This window comes from Gymnodraco acuticeps, unplaced genomic scaffold, assembly GCF_902827175.1.
Source record: "Gymnodraco acuticeps unplaced genomic scaffold, fGymAcu1.1, whole genome shotgun sequence".
NCBI classification, from domain to species: Eukaryota; Metazoa; Chordata; class Actinopteri; order Perciformes; family Bathydraconidae; genus Gymnodraco; species Gymnodraco acuticeps.
In genome coordinates, this window is record NW_022990023.1 from 4,494,529 (window position 1) to 4,519,328 (window position 24,800).

Sequence of the window (24,800 nt, forward strand, 5' to 3'; positions counted from 1 at the left end):
ACATGAAACCACTGTTTCCACTGTTTAAGGACCTGCATGATCAGTGCCTGAATCATGCATGAAGCAAAGGAAAAGTCGCTCGGTCGAGGGAAAACAGATGCTGAAATTAAAAATTAAAAAACCTAATTAAAAATGTAACTGTTTACAACATAGTTTATGAACCTCCTAATAGCAAACAAAAAAAACATTAAAATGGAATAATTGCATTAGAATAAAACTAATAGTAATAACTGTAATTATTGTACAGGAAGGATCACCTCTAGGTTTTATTATACAATATTTTCCACATGTACATGATTTTTACACATACAGTTTAAGTTTATAATCCAGAACATTTAACGAGAAATAAATGAAAAACAGTAAAAACATTTAATATTTAATTCATCGGAAAAACAGTATCAGCCAAATTGATACCATTCATGATCTAACACATGGATATTTTACAATATTGAACCTTGTTTTAGGGGCTAGATAGATACATTACAACATCTACTAACAAAAGAAAAATGAATGTTCTTTAATGAACAGTGAAATGTCATTGTTTTGTTGTCCATTATGAGCCTTTTTGATTTTACAGTGTATGTAGTTGCTGCGCTATATCATAATGTAAAGGGTAATGAAAATCCTCCTTTTAAACAAGATGAATGGAGATTTACGTAACGGCTCTACAGTACCATTAATCTTATTTTATTCGCCCAGCGTTTTAATTTTGACATGCTACATAACTGGCAACACCCAGGCTTCCGATGTAATATGCTAAATAATTAAATAAACTTAGAGCATAAATTGTAACTGAAAAATGTCAATAAAGCATTTAATACAAGTAAAGCATATTGAACAAAATCCTGATGTTTTAAAGAAAACTGTCTTAAAGAAACACAATAAAAGTGTCTTGAACAACTTTGTGAAATACCGATCCTATTCGAAGCTTTTTTATCTCCCGGTTTGTCAGCAGGCAGACAGGTTCGAGGCCTAGTACATAAAACAGTTTTGCTCAAGGAAACCAAAGTGCTGCATCTAAAAATATCAGTGTGGGCTATTTAGACTTCACAGAGAGCTGTGTACAGAAGTATTTGCAGGTGTTCAATCACTTTGTCAGTGGAGAAGTAAACCAATACTACAGAGCAACATCTTTCACTGTATTGGCACAAGTAACATGCTTTTTCTTAAAAGTGTACACATTAAGGACATTGTTTTAAGAGGAAAAAAGCTTTCATTATGTTGTGCGAAAACCTTATAGATCTGGTTTTGGATATTTCCCTTTCTATCTTCAGTGGAGGGGCATACTTTATTGGGATGCAGACATTTTTTTAGAAACCAATTAATGAAACTCAGTAGGTTCTCACCCAACAACAGAAGTACGCTTGTGACCAATGTGCGCGTAACAACTTGTGAATATAAATAAGAGGCATACAAATGACCTCCTGTCAGATAATATAGACATTTCTACAATTATTACAGTGTTAAACATCAAAAGCCACAGAAGGCCTAAAACTCAACACTCCTCCGAGAGAGATATTGCAGGGAGGGGTATGAGTCCTAAAACACTCTTACTTAGATTGTCTGCCACACAAGGTACACATTGCACACACAAACACACATTTTACATGTCCTAATGTCTTCACCTCCCCTGTGGAGACTCTTTGAATTCAGTTCAGTTATGATAATACAGTCAGACTTGCTGAAAATGGTCCCCTCCCGATTTGAAATTCGCACTTTCAAAAGTTCTTCATGCCATCATGTGAAACTCCACGCTGCTGATGTTCTGTTTCTGCCTCGCTAAAGGCTATGTGCAGAAGGTCTGCTGGTTTTATGTGAGCTTCTTGTCCACGCCTCCTTCGTAAAGGTAATTATTGGTTCCTTCTGGTTGGACATATTCCTCAGTTTTGTCCCAGTCTGAGACCCAGCCTCCTCCTCCTCCGTTGGGATCCGCTCCCTGGGTGGTGGCTCCGTAGCCTCCCCCCCCCACTTGTGCGATACAGCTCCTCTGTTTCGTTTGCTAGCTCGTCCTCATCCAGGATGCCACATTTATCATCACTCTGCTCTTCAGGCTCCGCCCAATATTGCTTCTCTCCAGATGCAAAGAGTCCTGCAGCCCAGAGAGAGGAGCAATGCATAATAAATAAAGTGTTCATACTTGTGTCAAACAGAATGCATGGTTGGTTGCAAACTTGAACACTCAAATGCTCTGGTCAGGGAAGAGTAAAAGTACATTGGAAAAGTAGAGGGAACTTAACTCACCGTAGAATATAACACCTGCGTAATGAACAAGCGAGGCGATAAGAAACACTCCCTGCCATTCCTCCCTCGTCTATCAAAGCAGGATTAGAACAAAAAAGAGATATTATAAGCATGAAAAAAGTTTGTGTTTTATTTTTGGTTGAACACAATAAAATAAATCCAAGATGGTGTGTCTTTTGTTCTATGAAAGTCCTGGATAGCTTTTACCCTGGTGAGTAAAACGTGATGCTCCAACACCCTACCTAGAGGGTAGATTTAACTACTCTAATTGCACAAATTAAATTGATATTGGTCCCTCTTCAGTGATACAGATCTCGGGGTATTCAAATAACATATTTTAAATGAAATCATTCTGAGGAAGTGACACCTCTGCTGCCGTTTAAGAAACATCATTTAAAACTGAACTCAGGTGGTGGTGCACTGTCTGCACACTGTATACACAATGAGGAAATGCAACATCAAGTTCAAATGCACACAACATCCCATGGTAACAATAAAATCACACCCTCAGACAACATCATAAGAGCAGACATGCATTTTATAACATAAGCTCTCACCTTATGCTTCGTCATTGCACCGACTATAAGGGGGCAAACCATACCAGACAAAGTGCCCACACCATTGGAAATACCCATGAGGATGCTAGCATAGCGCGGTGCAATGTCAAGGTGGTTGACATTGAAACCTTATGAGGAAGGACAAATACAACATGAGCAAAAACTAATAGGTCAAAGTTATGAACACATAAGTTATATTAATTCTACTTTATAGTATTTCAAACGTCAATATTTATAGGCATCCTCAAATGAAGGGGTTGTGGATTTTAATGATGTGATTTGAAAAAAATAAATTATGGTTTCACCTGAGATGGCAAAGCCAGAGAAACCCACCGCCAGGACAAGGAATGAAATGGCCACAACTTTTGTATGAGAAAATCCCACCACCAGCAGAAAGGTGGCCTCCATCCCAAACCCTGAAATATAAAAGAGATAAAGAAACAAAACAGAGACAGAGTTTAAAATGTTAATAGAAAAGTCTTAAGGCAAGGTGCTTGTTTAAGTCATTTTTCTTCAGGCCCTTTTCTTATAAAATGTTGTTGACTGTTCCCCAGCGTTGACAGCTTCCCACAAAGTGATACATACACTGTATGCTTCTCCATTTCACTTTGCTATTGATTTCTCTCTGTAGTTCAAAAATAGCCGACAGAGGTAGGGCTTCTGCTTTACAGTGAGTCATCATTTCCCACATGCAGCAAATGTTTTCTCACCACAGCTGACTGACAAAACTGTTGTTAACCCCAGAATTAGCCAATGAGTTTCTATGAAGTCTTTCAGTTTCACTGAACCATCTTTCTGACTAACAATAGCGTGCTTAGAGGCTTAAAAATGCCAGTTGACCTTTGATCAATAAAGCTACAGTGTTGATGTCTTGGTAGAAAAGGTGCAGTAAGCCATCTTGGAATACTTTCTGTTGTTCTAATCTTGCTTTCCCTTTGTTTTGGCCCTTTCTTACCTCCACAGTTCATAAGTTTCCTGACGTTAGTGGTCGTCATGATATGGTTAGTTCGCAGATAGTCAGCAAGCTGGCCACCAATGGGCACGATAATGGTCATCACCAGGTGAGGAAGTGCAGAAACTAGGCCAACCTTAAGAAAGTAGGGTAAGAATTATGTGTTTTTATGCAAATGGTCTATAGCTTTGAGTTTCCTCAGCTGTATCATGTTCAAAGAAAAATGTTTGGTTCCTGTTACCTTGCTAATCTCGAACCCAAAGACTTCCTCGAAGTATGCAGGCTGGCTGATGAGAAGCAAGTAGAAAGTCCAACTTCTGCAGAAATTTGCCACGATGATGGCGTACACTGGCATGGACGTAAAGAAGGCCCTCCATGGTGTGTTGAATTTCTGTTAACACATCAAAATGAGTTACTTAATTCACGTTGTTTTAAATTAAACCCTATAAATATAGTGTTAATGTACAGTTGCTGAGCTGAATCAATTACTTGTCTTTATTTGTTTAGGTTATTTTGGTAACAAATCCAGAACATTGTTATTAAGAAAAGTATGAGTGCAGTAAATTGTTTAATTTCTTGAGCAGAGGTTACCAAAGATACAGAATTTATTAATATATCCCTTGCGCTTTCATTTGATGAACTACCATTTGACATTACCATTTTTAGAATTTCAGCTTGTGATAAAGTCTGACATCCTCTTAAGCTCCACCCAGGTTCACTTCCTCACTCCTAAATTGCTCTGCTTGTTACATTTCTTTACACTCTTTGTTAAAATGTTCAGGCAGTCTGGCCCATATTTTAACCTTATACATACAGTAAGACAAAAAAGTATAAGCATAGTATTTAGTAATTATTTACATGTTTAGCTGCAACTACTACTTTAATTTTCAATTAATTTGACAGTGTTTTTCAAGACGAATTTCCTAGTTTAGGACCTGGTTTACAAAATGGCAGATAATAGAGAAAGGCAAGAAATCTCCATATTTGAGAGGCAAAACAAATCCAATTTCTGTCATTTTTCAAGAGGAATCTATTATCAAATAGATAGATTTTTTTCTGTCCATCAACTTTTGATTATTGTCAACCTATGGTTGCCGTTTTATTTGAATTGAGAGAGGGAAATGTAAAAGACAATGCAGGACTGTTCTTGTTAAGGTGAGCCAAAGTGATGTGACACAGTGTTTACATCATATTGTAATCTACTGACCGTTACTGCAAATTGTGCTGTTTGGCCGATGCTCTCCTCAATATACGTTCTCTCCTCCTCAGTGATGGTGGGGTGGGCTGCTGGACTTTCATAAGACACCATGAACCAGAAGCAATACCACATGATCCCAAAAGTTCCTGCAGAGGGAAGAAGGAAGGAAGGAAGGCAGCAGGCAGGGAAGAGAGGAGGAGAAATGTCAGTGTCAAAACTGGCAGGAAAGGTCACCTTGACTGTGGCTGCTGCATCTGTACGGACTGTACATATTGAATCTATACTTTAAGGGTGATGTTTTTCTCTTGTTCTCTTATGTATGTTGCTGGCCTGTGTGTCCTCTAAATGTCAACATGTGTTAGCATTTACTGTGTTACTGCATGTTGTGCATAGTGATGGGTGTGCATACACACCTTTTGAAATCAGCATTTTTTAACTGTGTTGTATTGAGTATTATGGCAACAAACACACTGTACTATATTTCACTACAAGAACTGTGTAGTTTTTTCTAAGTTACAGTTTTGTCTGAAAGAAGAAGCCCTAGTTTACAATTGGTACATTTCAAGGTCAAAAGGTCAAAGGTCTCTTACCGTAGACGTAGAAAACTGATGACCATCCAGAGTACTGGACCAGGATCCCAGCTAACGGCATAGCAATCACAGCACCAGCGTAAGAACCTAGAAACAAAAGAGACACATTGGGTTAAGGTCTGCAACTTCAATTTATTTATATTAGTCAACGTTGTTCCTTCACAGTTTATGTCAAAAAAAATTGAGTATAATGGTGTTTTCAAAATGCTTGAGTTCAGCTTGCAAAAAAAACAACTTGAACTAGCATTGGAGTAGCTAAAACTAAGGTGGCATTTTTGGTTGAAAAATTATATTTTATTGATGATCATTGTAGTTGCAGATTAATTTGTATTATTAAATAGGCAAACTTATAATGAACTAATAGTTTCAGCTCTATAGTAACTGTAGCTAGGCATGGCTCAAATAATTAAAATATACTTTACTGTACTAAAACCTGCTGGAAACACTTTGCCCTACATTTTGTTAAGAAACAAATTGTATTGCATCACTGTCAATTTATGTGAGCATTTCATATTCCAATCCCCGATGAAATCCTATATCATTTGCTCCCTAATCATGGCTATTTTAAACTAACAATTACTGTGTTAAAGTGATTACAGCCATTCATTGATAATGGACTCACCACAAAAGGCTGTCGTAGCCAGACGACTTCTTTCAAGAGGTGGCGCCCATTTTGCCCAAATACCGTGACAGGCCGGATATGAAACCCCCTGCAGGAAAGGGAAGGCATTACATTGTGACAAATGCTCTAAATAAAATGTAAATATAAATCTGTGTCTTCAGTCATTTCTTGTTTTTGTGATTTAAGTTAAAAAGTTAAGCACCTCCACAAGTCCTTGACATATTCTGACAAGGATGACACAGCCAAAGTGCATCCGGGCGGCTGCAGGGATGAGCATATTCAGGCAAGACGTGGCCACTATTGCAAAGCCAAACACTCTGGAGGAGAAACAAATAGTCAGTATGTTCAATATGTATAAGATAATGAATAGATATCCCTTATAGAGCATAACTGGTGGATAAACAGACCTGTTAGCTGCAAACTTTTGACAGATGAACCCTCCTGGGATTTGGGTCACGATGTATCCCCAGAAGAAGGAGCCGTGGATCATTCCCACTGTTTCTGGATCCCAGTCAAACTGAGCTTTCTGTTGGGACAAACACATGATTTATCTGCACGTGTACTTGAATCTGTTTAAAATATACAACACAACTGTCATGATTGATTACTGTTCCCTATGAGACTTTTGCTCCACCACTGAGTTATCATCAATATTCCTTCACATCTTAGCTGTGTCAAACCTTGTGCTCTGATGTTCCACTCAAATGGCTGTAACAATGACTGACAGACTTCAAGAGGAGCCTTTGTTTGACATTTACTTTCACACAATCAACACAGATTGTTAACATTGATAAAGTTTTGATACTGTAAAGTTTGAAAACAATTGTTAGCAGATCTCACTTTGAAACAGGAAAGATCCTTTCCTATAGTATACAAAGATGGAGGCGCAAAAGTTAATTGTGTACTGTAGAGTTAAAATGTCCTTTTTCTGAATTAAGGGGCCTATTTTATACTATGAAGACACAGAGAAGAAGAGCCAAAGGTCAGAAACCGTGTGTGTTCACCAAATGTTCATCTTGTTCATCTCATAAATAAACTAAAAGGGCACAACGAGTGCACAGACTACCACAAACATTGTTCAATACGTAGAAAGATAAAGAATTTGTCCGCTCAAAAATGTAAGTCTTTCTTTGCCCGTGCTACACCACTCTACAAAGTTTCGTAAATATCGGTTAGTAATTTTTCTTTAAACCGACCTAGAAGAAACTGATCCGAACATAAACATGACCTCCTAGGAAGATGTAATAATGTGGAATATAACATTATTTGTGGCCTGTTGTGTACTTCCCACGTTCTCCACCCTAACTCACCACTATGATCTCTTTGTCGTCCTTATAGACGGTGTGGCTGTTGACCATGCTGACGATGGCCACGCCTAAGTTACATCGGATACCGAAGGAGATGCAGAAGCCGATGCCAGAGAGGATGGCGATGATGTAGCGCCTGGGCAGCCCGAAGCACGTGCAGTCCACCACGGGCAGCTCCTTCTCCTCCACCAGCTCCGGCCGGCCCTCCGTCGACAGCTCGATGGTCTCGCCATTGTCCTGCTTCTTCTCAAGAGCTCTGTGAAGAAGGAAGTGGAGTGAGTGGGAAATGTATGTAAAGTATTATAGTTTTCGACCCCAGAGGGACACTTTGTCTTGTACCAGAAATAAAACATACACTAAACCGTAATGAAGGAAGTGAAAGATGATCTGTTTTGATAAAAAAGCAGATTGTAATTGTCCAATCTTTTAGCAAAAATGTTGCATATATTTTTAGTCAGCTTGCGATTGTTTGGTATGATTGTCTGGCCTACCTATCAGTTTTCAAAACAAACCTTTTGCGACTTTGTATAGTCCCTTTCAAGGGAGCTGGACAATACACACCAAAAGACACATTAGAAAAACAACAGTTGTCAGTGTACTGTTTGCCTTTTTCATATCACATAAACGACTAAAGAAAGTGTCTCGAATGCCAGGAAATAGCCTATACTAACTATAACTGTATTGAGCCCTTTATAAAGAAAATATGTAACATTTAGTTATCTCTTTAATGTCAATACTTTGAATACCCCATCACCATCAGGGCGGAGGATGTGGAGGTGGTGAACAGCTACAAGTTCCTGTTCAGACAACACTGATGCTCTCTTCAGGAAGGGACAGAGCAAGCTGTTCTTCCTGAGGAGGCTCAGGTCATTCAATGTGTGCACGAGGCTGCTGCAGATGTTTTACCAGTCTGTGGTGGCCAGTGTGCTCTTCTTTGCCGTGGTGTGCTGGGGTGGAAACACAAACACTAGGGACACTGGCAGGCTGAACAAGCTCGTGAGGAAGGCTAGCTCTGTAGTTGGAGTACAACCGGACAATCTGGAGGAGGTGGCAGAGGGGAGGACGAGGAGGAAGCTCGACAGACAAGGGGTCAATAATGTGAACAATCACTGGACATAAATTCACACTGTTTCCAGACACCCATGTTAATATATATAATATGTAATATATGTATGTAAGCTTATGTATGTAATATTGTTAACATATGACCCAATTTGTATATATGTCCATTTTCATTTTCATTCATAGTTTATAAGACCCAATATGTATATGCTCATTTTTATTTGTATGTATTCATTTCTTATTTCATAGTTTCTCATTATTATTATTTTGATTTTGTATCTTTGATCTTATTTTTGATTTTATTAATCTGTGTGAATCTGTGCTATCCTGTGTTTTCACCCTTTCCCTGTTGCTGTTTGAACAACTGAATTTCCCCACGGGGATTAATAAAGGTCCATCTTATCTTATCTTACATTTATTTTTGAGAATCTATCAGCCAGTGAGCCAGCCAAGGTTGTGAAACAGATCCTGTTCTGAAGGGCTTGCAGACTGACATATTGGGAAGATAAAAGATGTTCACACAATCGTTCTCACTGTCAATTTGACCGGTATCTCTAGCACCTTAACAAGAGACCGTCAGCACAGTTAGCTGTCAGCCCACCGCCACTGCGGCTAGCTGTCATAACTTTGACTTATCCTGTCTTCTCTGGGCGTTAATATATCGGGTGTTTTTGTATTGCAGACATTCATCTTCACCAGAACCAGCTGACAGGGAGGAATACAGTGTGGGTATAAAAAACCACAGTCCGGTGCTCCTGCTCTCCTTCCAAACAAGGTTAACACATTACTCTTGTTCTGCCCCCGTCCATAAACCTATGTTGATATGGCTTTCTGAGAAACCCTGAGAAACCATGACCTCTTCCAGCCTGCAGTCTTTCGGGCATCAAATATGTATCTAAACGCAGCGGGTCATCTATTAAACATGACATGTGCAATGCTGTGTTTTCAGATCAGGCTACAGCGCTGCAGGTCCAGATGCTGGAGCACAGAGCCCCCTTTATATCACGCCTCTATTTATTATACATATTTAGCTTTTCCTACCGACATATTAAGTAAAAAGGCAAATATCCTTCCTGCTTTTGTCTGGTAAATGTAATTCATGACCTCCGTGAGAGATGAATACAGTACATGGGAGTACGTATTAGTCCATTCAGCCCTGCAGCTTTTAGTCAAAATACAAGACCCAACAGTGCAGAGCATGAATAATGCCTGGACTGGGGGATGGGGAAGTTTCTTTTATAGATTACTTTATATGACAGGAGAGAAAATAAGACTGAGATCCTGGGCTAGAACTGAACCACAGTGGCCATTTTGAACATTTATCATTGTAAGGTTGACAGTCAATACTGTAAATGGAAGAGCATGTACACACTTAGAAATATGTATAAGTGCCCCAGGGATAAAAGGAAATCAAGCTGCCATGGACAGTGTATGCAATTGAATAAATAGCCTACAAAACAAAGATATCTGGTCAGTGCCTTGTAACCCTGCTGACAAACAGATAAACAAAGTATACCTAAAGCCAACTCAGCGATTTCTAGGAAATGAATGTGTGTGGAACAATCAGAGTCAGCAGGCATAGAAGTAATAGATAACTTCTTTGTTTGTGTGCTGGGGAAGCAGCTTGTATTGGGTTGAATCGGCCGCCATATTGGATACCTGGTCTGTTGTTTGAAGTATCATGGGTAAATGGAGTTGCATTGATCACAGAAAATATGCTTCAGGGCAAAGATCCTAACCAACCAAGTTAACACTTTGAAAGCTTCATGGTTCAATATGAGAGGTGTGTGTGTGTGTGTGTGTGTGTGTGTGTGTGTGTGTGTGTGTGTGTGTGTGTGTGTGTGTGTGTGTGTGTGTGTGTGTGTGTGTGTGTGTGTGTGTGTGTGTGTGTGAGCAGCTAGTCATAGTTCTTAAAGGAACAGTCCAGAAAGCATGACCGGCATGACCACAGATCTTCCCATGAGGAGTTTCATGTAGGAAAAATATTCTTTCTACCAAACTACATCCATCAACAAATGAGCAAGATGCCCTCATGAGTAGGTCATACTGTAGGTGGGTGTACATCAATAGAAAGAAAATAGTTCCTACATAAATCTGCCCACAACAAGATAGATTAATAAATAGCAATGCAGGCAAAAAAATCAATATTCTGGGAGGACTGTCCCCTTTGACAGCTTCTGGAAGGAAAACTAGCAAACTCCCATATATATTTATTTACCATTGAATGTTTGAAGGTGCAGAGATTTAAGCTGTTCACCACTGGGCCCACACGCACCTGAAAATCATTTGTTTGTGCAAAAACATCCACACTAATTTCCTACATCCTGCTTAATGTTGGCCTTTCTGACTAATTCAGACTGAAGGTTTATTCTCTCCGCTGCGAGACTTTGTTCCTCTGCGTTTTCTAACGATCCCCTGTCCTTAACCGTAATGTCACCGCTCTATCAAATCACCAGGGACGAGGACAATCTCAATTGTGAAATACCAGGGTAAGAAAAGCACCGGCTGATCTTTATAAAGTCGTCATTGCAGCTCTCTGGCTTCACAAGATGTGCTTCCCACAGAGACTTAAAGATGACACTAAAATATTGAGTGACAAAAAGAATATTCTTTCCAATAAAGCTTTTTAGAGCTGTCACCTAAAAGAATTGTCAACAAGAGTAAGCAAAACAGCCACACAAATATAAAATATACATGTAATATTATGAGTTATTGTAAACAGAGATTCTTAAAGTCTCCGACACTGATCAAGTATTTATGATTTCTCACTCTTGAATTATTAATATCTCTGGCTCTCTTGGACTATTTTTGTCTGTGAGGGCTTCATTCTTCCTGTCTCCTCGATTTTTTAACCCTGCCTTTCATCGTCAACTCCCCTGACTCACACATTGTCTCACACAATTCGCAACATTCCCTTTTTCTTCAACACCAATTTATTTCTCAGTATCCAGAGGATGTCCACCTTGACTTTTCATTCTCTGCAATACAATAACCAAAATGCACATGCCTGTATTCACTTTTTTTCTTCAAATACACCTAATCTGCCCGCAGTGACAAATTCACGACTGACCGAGTTAAGGAAATCCGTTGTAATCCTCACAAGCCACCTAACTACTCATCACACCACGTTGAGGAAGTGTCTGGTGAACCAGAAGAAATGGCTTAGTGTTTATCTTGATAGCACATAAGAAAGCTGAATTTTCCTCGATCTATTCTGCTAAGGTTGTATTCCTGGTTCCCTGTCCAAACTAATCTCTTAATTCATACGTCAAGGACACAGCTCGGTTCACAGCTGAGTCAACAGCTTGGCATCATTGATCGGATAAAAGGAGTCAAATAACCGGTGGACATTGTATGAGTGGTTGATAAGCTCCTCCTGACACTACTACGAAGGACCTGCTGAACCTCAATTGTTATAATACCAACTGTGCACTGTTACAATCACTATGGTGACACAAGAGGAGGTCATTTGCATTACATCTGAATTTAATTTAAAGAATACTGTCCTGTAGAACCACTGAGGAACCTCATTAAAAACATATTTGAACCATTCTTACTGATCAGACGCAGACATCAGTGGCTGGAAGCAGAGAGAGGAATAGGAAGGAATGTATTTATACATATCTAAATATAGATCAGACCGGCATTGATAAATCCATGAATCCATTAGTAAGTCAGGAACTATTTTGATAACAGATTCATAGTTTGGGTTATTTATATGTAAAAAATCCACTTGTTTTAAGACTCTAATGGGAACATTTGCTGGTTGGACAAGACAAGGCATTTTATTAGGCTTTTCTCAATAGAAAGGAAAATAGCATAGTTTAGAAAAGGGCAGAGAGATTTAAAAACAGACAAAGAAATGAATAGACCCAACAAATAAGAGATTATGAATATCGAACTATAATAAAACACAACCATCAATAAGCAAAGATAACAACACGTTTTTAAAAGTTCTTATAGAATAAAAACACACATCTTAAACTCTACAGACCCATGCATGCTTGCTCTGCCGTTAAGCAGCATGTCGCGTGCGGACAACAGCACCGGGGCGCGGGCCGGTGCTCGTTACGCACGGCAGAGCTATGGGAGCACCTGGGAGCACGTGCGCACTACGGAAATGAAAGCTTATAGGCCGCTGCGGGCTCTGTGCCGTGGTTAGAGAGGCCTAATCCCGGCTGTGAGGTGCCCAGAGGGGGGGAAGGGAGCCGATGACGAGCTATCGGGCTACTTAACGGGAGAAGGAGAGAGGTGTTTTAAGGTATACGGCCTGCAGGGATTTACGTGGGCCGACAGCTTGGACGAGCAGAGGCTATTCTTGGAGAGGATTTAAGTGTTTAGACACTACATGCAATCCCGAGAGAAGGAAAGAGGAGTTTATCAATACCTTTAGATAGCCTTCATTCAGACTCCTGACTGACTCACACACTTTGTTCTTAGCTGGCAACGTCAAGTGCATGTTTATTGCCAAAATGATTTGTTTAAGAGCTGTTTAAGCTCTAAAAAGCACACTTTAATTATTTGTGAATGAGGCTTGTGACTCTTAAATGTCATATAATGTCAATGTTTGACCTTTCCTGGTCCACCATGACCCCAGGAAGTCCACCATCACAAGCTGTAATGCTCTGCTTGGGAAAGTTTGAGCCTTCAGTATGAAAGCCTGTTTGCACCACAGGAAAAAAAAAAGAAATCCTGTAAGTCAATATATTGATTTAGCTATCTAAATATATTGACTTACAATCTCATTATATTGACTTAGCTATCTCATTATATTGAGTTGTATATATTTTTTTTATTGAAACAATGTCAAATACAGAATAAGGCACATAGACATCAATGTTCATCATATAAGCGGTACAACTTTATATTAAGGTACACAAATTCACCATCAACTAGTTGATAATTAACATGCATATTAGCAGTATATTGGCTCTTTATTAGTCATTATAAAACACTTATTAATGCCTTATTCTACATGACCAGATTCTACAAGTAATAGGCCATTAGTTGAGAGTTTTTCCTCAATAACCCTAGGGCTTATTTATTGCAAGTAAGGAAGTTGTTGTACATGAGCTTTGGTCTTAATATGCTTTCCTCAATATGTCTAAATAACTCAAAATTAGGTATTTCTATCTAAGAATATGTTCCCTATTTTAAAGTGAAGTCTTGTTCATAACCAATAAACTAGTAATTTGACTCTAATTGACCTGAACAGGTTCCCTATTCTAAAGTTGCCTCCTCTTCGTAAATACATTATCGCACACAACTGAAATTAACCTCAACAGCACATGAACAAAGGGCTCACGTTGAAATATCTGTTTTATTAATGAACCACTAAAGAGAGGTTCAGACACATACCAAAACATGTCAAGTTTCTCCAAGGCTGAGAAAACACAAGCAGCCTGTACGTTTTAATAATACTGATTTTTAACAGAGTTTATTTATTTGTATATTTTATATACTGTGTGACCTGCTTGTATGTACTTACACAATAGGTGTACTGTTCTCTCTTTGTGTTGTACTGTCTCAGTGTGAACATAGATTAAACAGCCAAACTCTTTTGAGAGCCAGGGAATGAGCAGCCATTCTCCTTTATTGACTTATTTGCAGTCCACTGACATTCAAACGGAGCTAAACTATACAAAAAGAAGTTACAAGGCACTTAATGATCTCATACATGCAAGTGCAACATATACAGATTACTTGTAGAATATGGTCATGTAGAATACGGCATTAATAAGTGTTTTATAATGACTAATAAAGAGCCAATATACTGCTAATATGCATGTTAATTAACAACTAGTTGATGGTGAATTTGTGTACCTTAATATGAAGTTGGACCGCTTATATGATGAACATTGATGTCTATGTGCCTTATTCTGTATTTGACATACTTGTTTCAATAAAAAAAAAATATATAATTCAATATATTGAGATAGCTAAGTCAATATATTGAGATAGTAAGTCAATATATTGAGATAGCTAAGTCAATATATTGAGATAGCTAAGTCAATATATTGATTTACAGGATTTTGATATTTTTTTCCTGTGGCGCAAACAGGCTTCCATACTTTAGAGTGCAGGATTCAAGGTCCTCTTAAGTTTATACCGAGACAGCATAACAGGCCTCAGATCATGCCTGTTTAATACTCTCAGTAAATGTAACATGTCAAACATACTTTGAGTACAATGGAACTGAAACACACTGCCAGACAAAACAGCATGGCTTCCATAATTTAAAAAGGTGACAACACAGCAGAAAATTCCATGAATCCAGCTATTGATCCAACGCCTCATCTTACACATACAGAACAGTTTTGGCCTAAAATGAAACTTAATTCTGTTTATTTGTTCCACAGAAGTAAAGAAGACAAGGATTCATTTGAGGTTTTAAAAGCATGTGTGTGTACGTATTTTATATATACAACAGCTTCTGCACGACTGCAGTTAAAGTGCTAAATTATTCATGCGAGTTTCTTATGTGACAGATTCAGGAACCTATAGAGGGACAGATGTTGTGCCAGGTCATCCAACACCACTCTAATCCAGGCCTCGGGAAACATTGATTTTCTAATAGCACTTCTGCTCTCTTGTAAGACAAATAATATTAATAAAATCGCCCTTAATGCATCTTAAATGTATTTCAATAAGATACACTTTCCTTTTGACGTGACAAGAAAATTACACATGAATCGTTTCAACAGTTTCTGGATGTCATTTCTCCCAGAGATTTTTCTTTTACATACCCGTATATTTTCCCGAGAGTCTTGGCTGCAACAATCTTGAACCTGTCCGGTCGGATCTCCATCCTCACGCCTCCAGGATCCGACCAATGTGCACTCTTTGCGCGCTCCCGATTGAGCGCACAGCCTTCTCCTCTACTACCTCCGCCCCGTGTTTCTCACTCACATATAACAAAAATAACTACTTATTTCTAATTGATTACTTGCAGTTTCCTGTGTAGCGGAATCTGTAAATCAGGGTTACTGAGATTTAATCTGCTTCAACTAAAATTAACCGAGCAAACATTCTCAATCCCAGTTTGTAAGAGTCCTTAAGGTCCAAATGAACTTCTTCACTTGCTCCTTAAATGGTTTTTCACGAAACTTCTGACAGGATTCGTGGTAAAACGGTGCCTCTGGCCGTGGTCCTGAAACCAGATTACCGCTGCCCGCACGCTAATCTCTCCAAGTGTGTGTAGTGAGATAGCATGTCACTTCCTTCCTCGCAGCCGGCCGTTTTAAGTACCTACTGTTCAAGAGAAGGCTATTCTGGGACCTGCTGAAGCTTCGGCTGGAGAGTTAGAGTAAACATGGTCCGATCGAAGCATATAACCAGAGTTCCCATATTTATAAGAGGGGAGGGGCAGGCTGCTCCCGGGACAGTCTGACGCTTCTGGGATGGGCTGTGGATTATTTAATGACCTGAGCTACGTATAAACAATTATAATAAATTATGGAAAGACTAGCAATTCCACAGTAAAAGAAAAAACGACATGTTACAAACACTGTGGTTTCACATTTTCATCTTAATTTGAGTTTATAACAGTGACTTTCTTTTAAAGTCAAATATTAAACTGAAAAGCTCTCTTTTATATTGCAGTATGAACATGTGAAAATCTTAAACACTTGTGGTAAAAAATTGACCAAAAGGCTATTTACTGTATAAAGGCTATTTACCGTATATAAGTAAAATCACTTTGATTCTATTCCCCCTAACATCATGCAGGGTCATAAAACACTTTATCCTAAAAATCTAAATTTCTGTTTTCTCAGAGATTACATTACCTCAGAATAAAATGTATTAAAGGTGGGGTAGGTACATTTGAGAAACCGGCTCGAGAAACACTTTTTGTTATATTCCATGGAATGCTCTTAACATCCCGATAGCAATGAATATCTTAAGTGCTTTGACAAAAAATCCATTTAAAAAAACGTCATCTGTGGAAGCCGTAGTACTGTAAAAAGCACGACCAATCATAACTGGATGGCCTACCTGCCTGTCAGCCTTCCATCTGTGCACAAATTTATCTCGTGCCCTCATTGGTCATGTGCGCGTTCGTGTGTGTTGGAGGAGGGGCTCTGAAAGGAAGTGGCAGATTTTTTCCGGCTGTGTATTTTCAAATTCTAGCGCACTCGAGCCGGTTTCTCCAAAATTACCTACCCCACCTTTAAAAGGTTACATTTCAGGATTACACTTTTTAATACCACAATTTAAATTACAGTTACCTATCAAGAGTGCATTGAGATTGTACATATTTCACCATGTTTACAAAATGTGACTGTGTGCATGACTTGTTTTTTTTATTCATTGCATGGAAATGTGAGCACAAGTGTGTTTTTATTTTTACAGATTAAGTCACATGGTGTTGACTTTGTTTTGTGTTGTTATGGTTTTGAATTAATGTCAATAAAAGAAACAGTCAAAAGGCCTTTTTCACTTAAGACACTTTGGGACACCTACATAGAATGGAGTCACTGTTTATGCTATAGCAACACATTATTTTAATCTGATACTATATGTCACTAGAACTTTAATTATTCACCATAAAATGTAGAAATAAGACAACATTTATTTCCTCTCTGGACAGTTTATTTGTTCCGGTAGGACAAAGGATGGGTGGTGTCAGATAGGTCGCAAGAATAATGTAGTTTAGCTGTGTAAATGTACGAGCAGATTTGAGGGTGGTTATGAGTGAAAGGGCAGCCGGTCAGGAGGTGACTACAGTTTACATGTAACTTCTTGTCTAGGGATGTATGTGCAAAGCCATTAGCATGTAAACTTCAAATTGATCTGATGTGTTTAGTTATTGTGATACAAATTTCTAAACAACTACTTCTCTTTTCTTATTAGAAAAAGTTTCACTAGCTTAGTTTCTAATTTTTTACATTAGGCACAGCTCTTCTCCAGGTCCTTGGCTGATATAGTTCTCAGAGAGTGAGAGGGGAGGAAGAGGGGAGGGAAGGGCATGGCAGAGGGAGGGGGGGACAGGCTGGGTGGCACAGAGATGATGGATGGAGTGTCTGAGAGCGAGCCGTAACCAGCTCTCTGCACGTCTACCGCACTGGAGCCGGCGGAGGCGTGGAAACACACGGGGGGAGTGTCCATGGGGTCTGTGCTGAAATCTGCAGATAGATACTTGAGGATAGTCACTTGACAGATACAGAGCACATAGTTTCAGGTTCATATCAGTGTGTAGTGTCTCTACTGTGACATGTCTCCATGCTTTAATGTTCAAAAAGCTCTTTCTTTTTCTCATACTGCCTGTGCTGCAGCACCTCTTTTCACCCTCTGTCTGAAACCAGAGCCCAGTCTGCTCTGATTGGTTAGCTGGCCGGCTCTGTTGTGATTGGTCAACCGCTTAGAGATGACCAGCAATGTACAATATGTTGGAGCGCTAACCAATAGAATTGTAAGTGTTACATATGATATCTAACAAGTGTGGGAGAGAAACTCCCTTCGGAGGGAACACAGGGATTTTGGCCTATATAACACACTACAGGAAAGTGAAAACCCCAAAAGCATAATTGGTCCCCTTTAATGTGTTTTTAGTATATATAAATAAATCACAGGTTATAGAACCATAAACAGCTTTATAAAAACATTATGATCAATTATGTAACTGTATTTATATCTACCGTGTATACACACATTTCTAATATGAAAGCTTCATTATGCAAGATAATTGATTCCTTTACTATAAAAAGCATTAAGCAGGAATTTCAGTAATAAGAAGTTATTTAAATAAATACGACACAGCCTGCTCGTGTTTAATAACAAGGCCGGATGCTTTTCATCAAATGACTCCCAAGAGACAGGAGAGTAAAAAGATCAGAAGTCCAGTTGTCTCTCTGGATGGAAGTCTCTCTCTGTCTGCTGACGGAGAAACTGTCTGTGTTTTAGCTTCCTTTTATTACCCCGTGATAGAAGTTTCTATACTCCTTGCCGTCACTTTTGTTTCAGCTTTCTCTGTTGTAGTGTTTCTTTGAAGGCAGATTAGACGTGTGTATTTTTACAACCTTACAGATTTCTGACAGTCCCTCCGGGCAATCCAATGTGATGCCATACTGCTGCCGTTGCCTCAAGTGTGAGACTGAAAGAGGCGCTAATGCAATTATAATTTAATATACAAAATGTATTAATCTACCTGAGTCATCGTTGAGCTGGGTGTGCAGGTACTGGTGTTTGGAGTAGAACTTGTTGTAGATACAGTACACAGCAGCCATCAGAGCGAAGGTTCCTACGGCTGCAGCGACGAACAGACCCACTTTGGCATTGTCTTGTTCTACCTGGACATCTGTGGAGGCACAAAGACCATCAGAGTCATTGAGCCATTTTTAATTGTGATCCATTCTCTAAGTCTGTGTTTAAGAAGATGTGGGGAAAAGGTGATAACATTATAATCTGTCTATAGTTCCCAAAAGCAGATTATTCTGTAAAGCAGGTGAGAAATATGTATGCATGGTAAAAATAAAAGTGTTGCTGTAATCATGGAGAAATGTTAGCTCACCTGGAAGATAACACTTATTTTCCATCATCTTTAGAACATGGGATAGTGGTGTATCCTCTTGTGTCTCTTTTGTATTAATACAAACATTTTCTGACACTAAAAACCTCTCAAAACTGTTTTTCCCACCAGATTTTTGTTATAAATAATAAATAAATAATAAAATGATCCTGGTTAACTTTTCCAACAGTTTCAGATATTATTGTTCTGGTTAGTTTAAGAGACTTAAGGAAACTATCCTTGCATAAACATCTCCACCTGTTTTAAGTCAAATACAGAGGAGAAAACATTTAAATAAGACTTAAAACTGGAAAATTAATTAAAATTAATCACCCCTTGCCTCTCAGGGACTCCATAGATCCAGTTCTACTTAACAACATTATTTATTTTTCCACTTACATGTCTGCTTTGCGTTTAAATGAGTAGCTTCCTCTTTCCTGAGCAGGTTCATTATGTATCGCTGAGGAGGAGAAGGAGGCGCTCCCTGATGGGAGTCGACCTCCTGCTGCGACTGCAGGGTGTTCTGGGAGTGGCTCAGTGGAAACACCAGCAGCAGACACAGAGCTGCCAGGCCCGCCATGGGGGGGTTAGACCGTACGTCTGCAAATTCAAATTGATACACCTGCAAAAAAAATAGAAACAAATACAAATATACATGCTTTCTCTTGGCTACTCTTTCCTACGTAGCCATGTAAATCAATAACAGTCAAAACAAGATTGGAAAACACCTTCTCTGACGCCCATGTCAACAATGCTTTATACATATATGTTTGAGTCTTAAGACATGAGGAAACATTACATCAGCAAACTGTTTATGCTGATCATTCAGTTTTACTCAATCTCTGTTAAGATTTAAGCAAATACATTCATTTCACAACAACGGTTTGTGTGTTGTTCTTAGGTTAAGTATGAACTTTTTTCACAACTTGGAGCAAACAATAAGTGTGTTTATAACACATTAAAGACATGGGCGTCACCAAAATCTTTACCCAATATTGCAGTTGTTTATCAGTCAGGTGTTGCTCTGAGGCCACTGAAACGCATAGATAAAAGCTATCCCACACACAAACACATTCACTGTAATGCAAAGGCAAGTTTTATTATTACAAATAAATCTTGTGTTATTTACTTACCTGATGTGGAAGCGAGGATGTCGTGTTTCTCTGCCGGGTGTTGGTCCTTTCTGGCTGACTGAAGAGAGACTGCATCCACGACAACTGAACTCCCCGGACACCTGACAGTATTTCCAAGGGATACCTGTGCGTACTCTTCCTAACAAGCACACACATGTAGAAAATAGCTTACACAAGTAAAGCAGCCTGACAAAGGGAATTCAGAGGCTCTCCTTCAGCGCTCTGGCACAATGTTCTGAAAGCTTTTATAGGCTTTATTCTTAAAGTGACTGTGTAACTCATTCTCGGTGAAAGCAGTTTTTGTTTAGGTCTTAAAAAACACAATAAAGGGGCAAAAAAAGCCACCTTGTATGAAAAAGGCCAACAAGTGAGAGCTTAAATGTTTTTGCAGAGGTCACACAACCTGACATGTTGAGCAGAGAAACGTGAGTGCAACAGAGCTCCCTGCTGACACATTCATGTACTGCTTCAATAAAGTAAGTTTAAACAACTACTATGTAAAACTGAAATGTAGTACGAGATGTACAAGCACACACGTAGATTTTCTATTTCTATTTAAATATGAAAGATAACAGAATACAGTTACCCAAGGGGATCTTAAGACAAAGATATCAAATCAAACAACTTATCTACTGATGATGGTTCAGATAGATGCCACATTTCCCTCAAAAAACGTTATTATAGTATACATAATTAAGAGGGCTTCCTCTTTTAACAATTACTTATAATTCACCCTTTAAATCTCCAATGTCTATTCACTATCTAGAAAGCTACATTGTTCAGTCATCTTTACAGTGTGATATTTGATCCTCTGTGCTGACTACAGTAAGGGCGGTGTGTGTCCCACTCTCACCTTCTGCAGGACTGCAAGGACACCCAAAATGCTCAAGACCGAAAAATTAAAAGACAAACAAAGAAATGTGCAAACTCTTCACTATGTATAACAGTCAAAACACTAACAGTCAGCTGCATTAACACATGTCTCGATAGCCTTAAACATCATGCATCAGTCTGCCTGCATGTGTTCTGGAAGTGCTTCCAGACTTTTACAGATACTCTTAAACACACACTAAGGTCTGCATACAATCAGAGAGAGCTGCAGGTCACAGGTCAATAAGAACATCTCCACCTAACCTCTACATGTTGTCCTCATGTACAGTTTTTCAGATGTTTATGTCACATGGCAATGTATTTTAATTATTGCCTGGTTTTAAGTGTGTGTGTTTATTATTATCATTATTATTAATTATTCCCCCTCCCCCTCCTTTACATAAAGTGGCGTTGTCGGCAGGATTGGGTTTGAGAGCAGCTGTGGTAATCAGGAGCCTAGCTTGTATCATAGTTTTAGCACCATTTTTAGCATAGCTTTTAAGCACATTTTTGTTTTTAACCATGATGATGCCTGTGTATCCCGGTGCCCCTTGGCTCCCTAAATTCAATGGGTCAGGTGATGACTTAAAATACCAAGATTGGAAGGCACAAATGCAAGGTTTGTTGGGCTCACAAGAATTAGCTGAAGCTAGTAAAGTTGGTATTGTGTTGGGAGCGCTTGCTGGGGAAGCTAAACGCCAGGTGAGTGTCCTTGAGGACAATGAGAAGAATGAGGTCCGCCAGATATTTTGTTATTTAGATTCCCTTTATGGCGATAGAACCCCTACCCCAGTGTTGAGGTCACAATTCTTTAGCTCTTTACAGAAACCAAATGAGACAGTGCCATCCTTTATTCTAAGGTTGAGAGAACTATGTTGCAGGCTGCGGCAGCACAACCCACGTGACGCCCCCTCCGATGTCGCCCTGCGGGACCAGCTCTTGCTCGGGCTGTGTGAAGGCCCTCTAGCCCAGGCCCTGAAGGTATACGCCCAGCGAAACCCTGATGAGGGCTTTGCTGCAATACGCCAGGAAGCGCTACTGCTCGAGGCTGAATATGGCAGATCTCAACCAGAGGGAACATGCCATTTGGTTAGTGGCTCACAAGTCCCCCCTAACCAGCCGCAGGCAGAAGGCTGGAAAGAGACACTGAAGAGAGAGATCATGGATGATGTGAAATCCCAGATGCAAGGACTCGCACAGGAGCTGATGAAGGAAATCAAACCACTTCTTCAACCAGTCACTGCTGTACCCCCACCACCAACTCAGCCTTGGCGAGAGCGACGACAACCAACATCACAATCTAACAACTGGGATGAGCATGGTAGGCCTATCTGCCGTCAATGCAAACAGTCCGGGCACATTGCAAAGTTTTGTAGGACTCCAGCTGCCCCCGAGTCAGCTTTAAAACTAGCATTCCCTGCTGCTGAGGTCCGAGGGGCAGGGCTTGCTAATCCACCAGAAGAATCAAGGGCCACTGACACATTTATTGGGCAATGTCCAACAATTGTTGTATCCATTGAAGAGGTAAAGCTACAAGGACTACTAGATACGGGGTCTCAAGTAACATTAATGCAACAGAGTTTGTTTGAGAAGCATTTCAACCAAATATATGTAATGTGTATTTGTAAAGCACTTTGAGCATCTGGAAAAGCGCTATAATAAATGTAAGGAATTATTATTATTAACCAGGCTAAGCTTGGGAAGACCCCTGTAGTTTTTAAGTTGAGAGCTGCCAGTGGCCTTGAGATTCCTTACACTAGCTATGCTGTGTTGGATATGGAAGTTGAAGGTGTTAAGATACCAGGGCGGGGGATTGTGATAGTAAAGGATGAACACTGCACACACCCGCTCATCATTGGTATGAATGTTGCAACTGCCTGTTGGAATGCCCTCTTCAAATGGCCCGGAAAGTCTGCTTTCCCCCCACCACAGTTGAACAACAGAGTTTGGAGAGATGCCTTTGCCAGCTGTCGACGTGTCGAGGCCACCATGGCAGAAGACGGGCTCCTTGGATATGTGCGGCCGGCTGGCCGACACAACATTGTAGTCCCTCCAAAGAGTGAGCTGCTGGTGTGGGGTCGTGCCCGGATGGGCCCGAAAGGATCAGACTACTGTGCCTTGGTGGAAGCACTGCCAGATGCTAGCGACGTGGGAGTGGCGAGGACACTGGCAGTGGTGAGAAATGGCAGAGTCCCTGTACGTGTTTACAACCCACACCCCTATAGCTTGTCTATAGGTCGGTACCAGAAGCTTGGAAAGCTGTACCATGTAGACGAGGTTGATGTCCATGGACCCCGTGACCTGAACCTGTCCCTTGATGACGACTGTGTCGTGGAAGTGACCTTGGTGGATGCCGCAACTACAGATGGAAAACAGGCATTACCAAAGGAGGTGAGAGACTTAGCCAACAGACTTGATCTGTCCGAACCGCAACAGGAAGAGCTAAGCACCCTGCTGCGCAAATGGGAGAAAGTTTTCGCCACACATGGGGAGGATTTTGGGCGGACGGACCTGGTACAGCACTGTATCCACACTGGCAGTGCAGCACCTGTCAGAGAGAGGTACCGACCCCTTCCTCCTATGATGTACAAGGAAATTAAGACTCTACTTGCCGGAATGCTAGAGAAAGGAGTGATTAAGGAGAGCTGTAGTCCCTGGGCAGCACCTATAGTGTTGGTAAAGAAAAAAGATGGTAGTTGGAGATTTTGTGTTGATTACAGAAAATTGAATGCTGTAAGCCAGGGGTGCCCACACTTTTTGGGCTGGTGAGCTACTTTTGAAATGACCAGCTCACCGAGGTCTACCAACCAAAAATAAAATCCAAAATTGCAAGGGTTGCTGAATAACACGTTTTATTTATACATGGGATAATAGGGCTGCAACAAACGACTAATTTGATAATCGATTAATCTATCGATTAATGAAACGACTAATCGACTATTCAGACTATTACTGTATGCCTTGCACAATTTCTCAAACCCTCTTGTTTAGCCATCAACTTTTAGATTTAGCTTGAGGTTGTTTTAGGCATGTTTAACAATGAAGACAATAAAGATGAATACTTGATTCAAAAATACATATATTATTAAATTAACAAATTGTGAACAAAACTAACATTGCTTTTTATTTAAATAAAATAAATAATATTTCACATCAAAAGAAACAACAATGTTTTAACACATCGTATTAAATAATCTGATGACAGAACTGTGAACAGAATAGCTGAAACTTTAACAAAATAAAGAGTAACTCAGTTTCCTATAATCATTAACCCATGTTTGAATCATTGAGTTAACTCGTGTGTTGCTGCTAGCATACATAACACCTGACGTGGAAACGTTACTCGTGGATGGGGCTGCAGAGCTGCTAGAAAGACAGTCGAACCCGGTGCATTCCTCCGTCTGGATGTGGTGCACTTTTGCTAAATGTTTAGACACATTGCTCGTGTTACCGCCCTCACATGCTGAACTCTCTTGGCAAGGAGCATTGTCCACCTCAAGACGGGTAACATTTAACCACACCTTGCCCTTGGAGCGCTTCTCTCCGCCATCTCCTCCGTGTGTTGCTGCTTGTAGCAGCCGCGTGTGTGTAAACTGCCCCGCCCCCTCGCACACAGACGGGGGAGAGAGATCTCGTCTCGATTGGAAAGATCGAAAATACACCGACATTTGTTTGTCTTTTTGCATGTTAGAAACGAGTTGGCGACACTAAGATTGCGAGATAATATTTGTGTAGCAATAATACATGACCTTTCTCTTTCT

At 39.9% G+C, this 24,800-nt stretch overlaps 2 protein-coding genes across 2 annotated transcripts; both read right to left on the minus strand.

The window, feature by feature from the left end:
• Positions 1-666: 666 nt before the first annotated feature.
• On the minus strand, positions 667-15,636 carry LOC117544942 (vesicular glutamate transporter 1-like). Its single transcript, XM_034214482.1, is given in 14 exon segments — positions 667-1,964; positions 1,966-2,089; positions 2,242-2,311; positions 2,799-2,926; positions 3,104-3,214; positions 3,754-3,886; positions 3,992-4,141; positions 4,958-5,094; positions 5,539-5,625; positions 6,161-6,248; positions 6,363-6,477; positions 6,568-6,686; positions 7,471-7,723; positions 15,276-15,636. Coding segments are annotated over 14 exon segments (1,731 nt in total). The 5' UTR covers positions 15,338-15,636; the 3' UTR covers positions 667-1,810.
• Positions 15,637-17,103: 1,467 nt separating this feature from the next.
• Positions 17,104-20,244, minus strand: LOC117544861. Its single transcript, XM_034214340.1, has 4 exons — positions 20,170-20,244; positions 19,436-19,658; positions 18,677-18,826; positions 17,104-17,654 (listed from the first exon to the last, which is right to left on the minus strand). Exons 1-4 carry the CDS (start codon positions 20,242-20,244, stop codon positions 17,419-17,421), a joined length of 684 nt encoding a protein of 227 aa, XP_034070231.1. The 3' UTR covers positions 17,104-17,418.
• Between the last annotated feature and the right edge of the window lie 4,556 nt (positions 20,245-24,800).

What these genes read in the sequence shown, in the direction of transcription:
- LOC117544861 (XM_034214340.1), bottom strand. Translation starts at nt 20,244, where the DNA reads ATGCAGTCTCTCTTCAGTCAGCCAGAAAGGACCAACACCCGGCAGAGA. An exon ending in CATCCTCGCTTCCACATCAG is followed by an intron (nt 19,659 to 20,169) that starts GTAAGTAAATAA and finishes TTTTTTTTGCAG; the next exon opens with GTGTATCAATTTGAATTTGC. An exon ending in CCAGCTCAACGATGACTCAG is followed by an intron (nt 17,655 to 18,676) that starts GTAGATTAATAC and finishes ATCTATCTGCAG; the next exon opens with ATTTCAGCACAGACCCCATG.